The sequence below is a fragment of the Nothoprocta perdicaria genome, unplaced genomic scaffold (assembly GCF_003342845.1).
Source record: "Nothoprocta perdicaria isolate Ctin4 unplaced genomic scaffold, notPer1 scaffold_103, whole genome shotgun sequence".
Classification (NCBI taxonomy): domain Eukaryota; kingdom Metazoa; phylum Chordata; class Aves; order Tinamiformes; family Tinamidae; genus Nothoprocta; species Nothoprocta perdicaria.
Genome location: NW_020454128.1, coordinates 766,515 through 769,680, shown reverse-complemented (window position 1 = coordinate 769,680; position 3,166 = coordinate 766,515). Strand labels below are relative to the sequence as shown.

At 69.6% G+C, this 3,166-nt stretch overlaps 1 protein-coding gene across 1 annotated transcript in view; it reads left to right on the top strand.

The window, feature by feature from the left end:
* The first annotated feature begins 1,547 nt into the window (after positions 1 to 1,547).
* Positions 1,548 to 3,166, top strand: part of GCK (glucokinase) — a 15,377-nt gene continuing 13,758 nt past the window's right edge. Inside the window, exons 1-3 of the mRNA XM_026042875.1 lie at positions 1,548 to 1,592; positions 2,683 to 2,845; positions 2,917 to 3,071. Coding sequence (XP_025898660.1) covers positions 1,548 to 1,592; positions 2,683 to 2,845; positions 2,917 to 3,071 — 363 coding nt within the window. The remainder of the gene's footprint in view (positions 1,593 to 2,682; positions 2,846 to 2,916; positions 3,072 to 3,166) is intronic.

Below are 3,166 nucleotides of genomic sequence, written 5' to 3'. Positions count from 1 at the left end.
CCGCCCCGGGCCCCGCCGCGGTCCCCAGGCCCAGCGCGGCCTCCGTACCCGCGTCCTGCCGCGGCGGCACCGGAAGTGGCTGTGAGGGAGGCGGGCGGCCCCCCGCGGGGCACGGGAGGGGACCCGGGTGCGACCCGGAAGCACAAAGGCACCGAACGGAAGCGGGGCGAGCCGCGGAGCTACTGCCACGGGGGCCGCGCGCGCGCTGCGCGCATGCGCCGGTCACGCCCCGCCAGGCCACGCCCCTTGCTCGGCGCGTCGGACCAATGAGCGCCCGCCTCCCGCGAGGGCCACGCCCACCGCCTCTCCGCGCCCCGCCTCCCGGCCGAGCCACCAATCAGCACCGCGCTAACGTCATGGGGGCGGGGCTCCCGCCACACCCCCTCCAGTAGGGGGCGCCTGATCCCAGGATCCCTGGGGGGGGGGGGGGGGGAATGCTCCCTGTGGCGTGGCTCCCCCGTGTCCCCGGGCGGGGGGACGCCCCGGTGGGCCCCCCTGCCCCCCACAGACCCCCCCGGGGCAGGGGTCCCGTCCCGGGGGGGGGGGCGCGGGGTTCCCGTCCCGCTTCCCGAGCTGTCCCTGCGTGGGGGACACCCAGGGTGTCCCTGTGTCCTGCCCGTGGGCTCGGCCATGCGGGCGAGGAGGGATCCGCGGTTGTCCATGCGGATCATGAGAAGGGATCCGGGATTGTCCATGTGGATCAGGAGGAGGGATCCGCGATTGTCCTGTGTGGATGGTGAGGAGGGATCCGGGATTGTCTGTGTGGATGGTGAGGAGGGATCCGCGATTGTGTGGATGATAAGGAAGGATCCGGGATTGTCCCTGCGGATCATGAGGAGGGATCCACGATTGTCCATGGGGATCATGAGGAAGGATCTGGGATTGTCCATGCGGATCATGAGGAGGGATTCGGGATTGTCCTGTGTGGATGGTGAGGAGGGATCCGCAATTGTCTGTGTGGATGATAAGGAGGGATCCGGGATTGTCCCTGCAGGTGGTGAGGAGGGATCCAGGGTTGTCCCTGCGGATCATGAGGAGGGCACCGGGATTGTCCAGGTGGATGATAAAGAAGGATCCAGGATTGTCAGTGCGGATCATGAGAGATCCGGGATTGTCCCTGTGGATGGAGGGCTCCGGGATTGTCCCTGTGGATGGTGGGGGAGGATCAGGATTGTCCCGCGTGGATGATGAGCAGGGCTCCGGGCTTGTCCGTGCGGGTGGTGAGGACGGATCGCCGCGGTCGCCATGGGAGCGGCGTTGCCAGGCCGGGGCTGAGGGCGGGCGGCCCCCCCGGCGGCGGGGGCCATTAGGGCCGTTGCCGGGCGCCCCCCGCTCCCGCCCCCCGCTCCCGCCGCTCCCCCGGGGCCGCCGGCCATGCGGGGCGCGCGGCCCCTCTCCCCGGGGGCCGCCAGCTAGACCGGCCCCCAAACAGCCCGCGGAGCGCGGATCGATTATTATTATTGCTATTATTAATAATAACCCGGGCAGGAAAGGGGAGCAGCGTCAGCCCGGGCGAGCGAGCCGGGAGCCGCCCCGCGCCTGCCCCCATGCTGGATCACCGGGCCAGGATGGAGAGCTCCAGGAAGGAGAAGGTAAGAGCCTTCCTCCTCCTCCTCCTCCTCGCCCCCTGCGTCTCCCCAGTTCGGCTCCCCGATCCCAGCTCGCCGGGACAGGGCCGCTCTTCCCCCTTGGCTATCCCTGATTTCCCACTTTGGAGCCGGCTCCGGGTTCCCCACGCGGGCCGATCCCGCTGGATCGGGCAGCAGCCCGCGGCGCGAAGGCTCCCGATTCCCCAGGAAGGGGCGAAGAGGAAGAGCCGGGGCGAGGGTCGGGAGGAAGGCCGGCCGGCCACCCGGATGCGCCCGGGCCGGTGGCTCCGACGGCTCCAACGCTCCGGTGCCGCCGCGGCCAAGACGCCCTCCCGCCCGGATGCCGCCGGGATCGACCGTGCCACTGGGAAGGCTTCGGCACAGAAGGATTTTCATGTTCCCATGGGATTTTCCCACCTGGATGAGACTGCTCAGGCTTTCCCCCTGGCACGGAGGCCCCAAGGCCGGATCTGTGGGAGCTGCACGGGGAATTGCTCCCGGCTCCCTCCCTGCTCAGCTGGATGAGCCCCTGGGCAGGACACGGGGCCGCTCCAGTGCTGCCGCCGGGGACACGCAGGGACAGCTCGGAAAGCAGGGAAAGGGAATCCCGCGTCTCCGCCTGCGCATCCGCACCCGGGATGGGGACCTGCTCCCGTGCCGCACACGGAGCCGAAAATGCATGGAAACATCCTGGGATCCCTTCCCACCGGGGCGCCGGGATCACTCCCTCGGCTCCCGCAGCCAGGCCGGAGCTCCCGCTGGATCCGTTTTCCCGGCACCACGGGAGCCGTCCCATTGTCCGAGCGGCCGCCTCGAGACAAAGAGCCGCGCGGCGGCCGGGGCGCTCGGAGCCTCCCCGCATCCCGGTGACTAATGAGGCCTCTAATGCCGGCGGCTCCATGTGGCCGGCGGAGCGGAAAGCGCCGGCTCCATCTGACATCCCGGCGCCCAGGCTAATGGAGGCCGCTGACACCGTCGGAGAGGGAAAACCGGGATAAGCTGATCCCGGGAATCCGCGGCTTCCCGGCGGTGGGGTCCCGGGAAGCACACGCGGCTCCGAGGCCCCGGGTGACTGCGTGTCTCGGTGCTGCAGGTGGATCAGATCCTGTCGGAGTTTCGGCTCAAGGAGGAGGACCTCAAGAAGGTCATGCACCGCATGCAGAAGGAGATGGACCGCGGGCTCAAGCTGGAGACGCACGAGGAGGCGTCTGTGAAAATGCTGCCCACCTACGTGCGCTCCACGCCCGAGGGCTCAGGTACGGCGCCGCCGCCGCCCCCGTTCCCGGCGGGAATGGGCCCTCCCAAGCCCGCCCCGCTGTCCTTGCAGAGGTCGGAGACTTCCTCTCGCTGGACCTGGGCGGCACCAACTTCCGCGTGATGCTGGTCAAGGTGGGCGAGGGCGAGGAAGGGCAGTGGAAGGTGAAGACGAAGCACCAGATGTACTCCATCCCCGAGGACGCGATGACGGGCACGGCCGAGATGGTGAGACGGGCGCCCGGGCGGCGTGGAGCGGGCTGGAAACGGCCTTTCCGGCTGGGAAATGTCCATTCCCAACTGGGGACATCCATGGGGCAGCC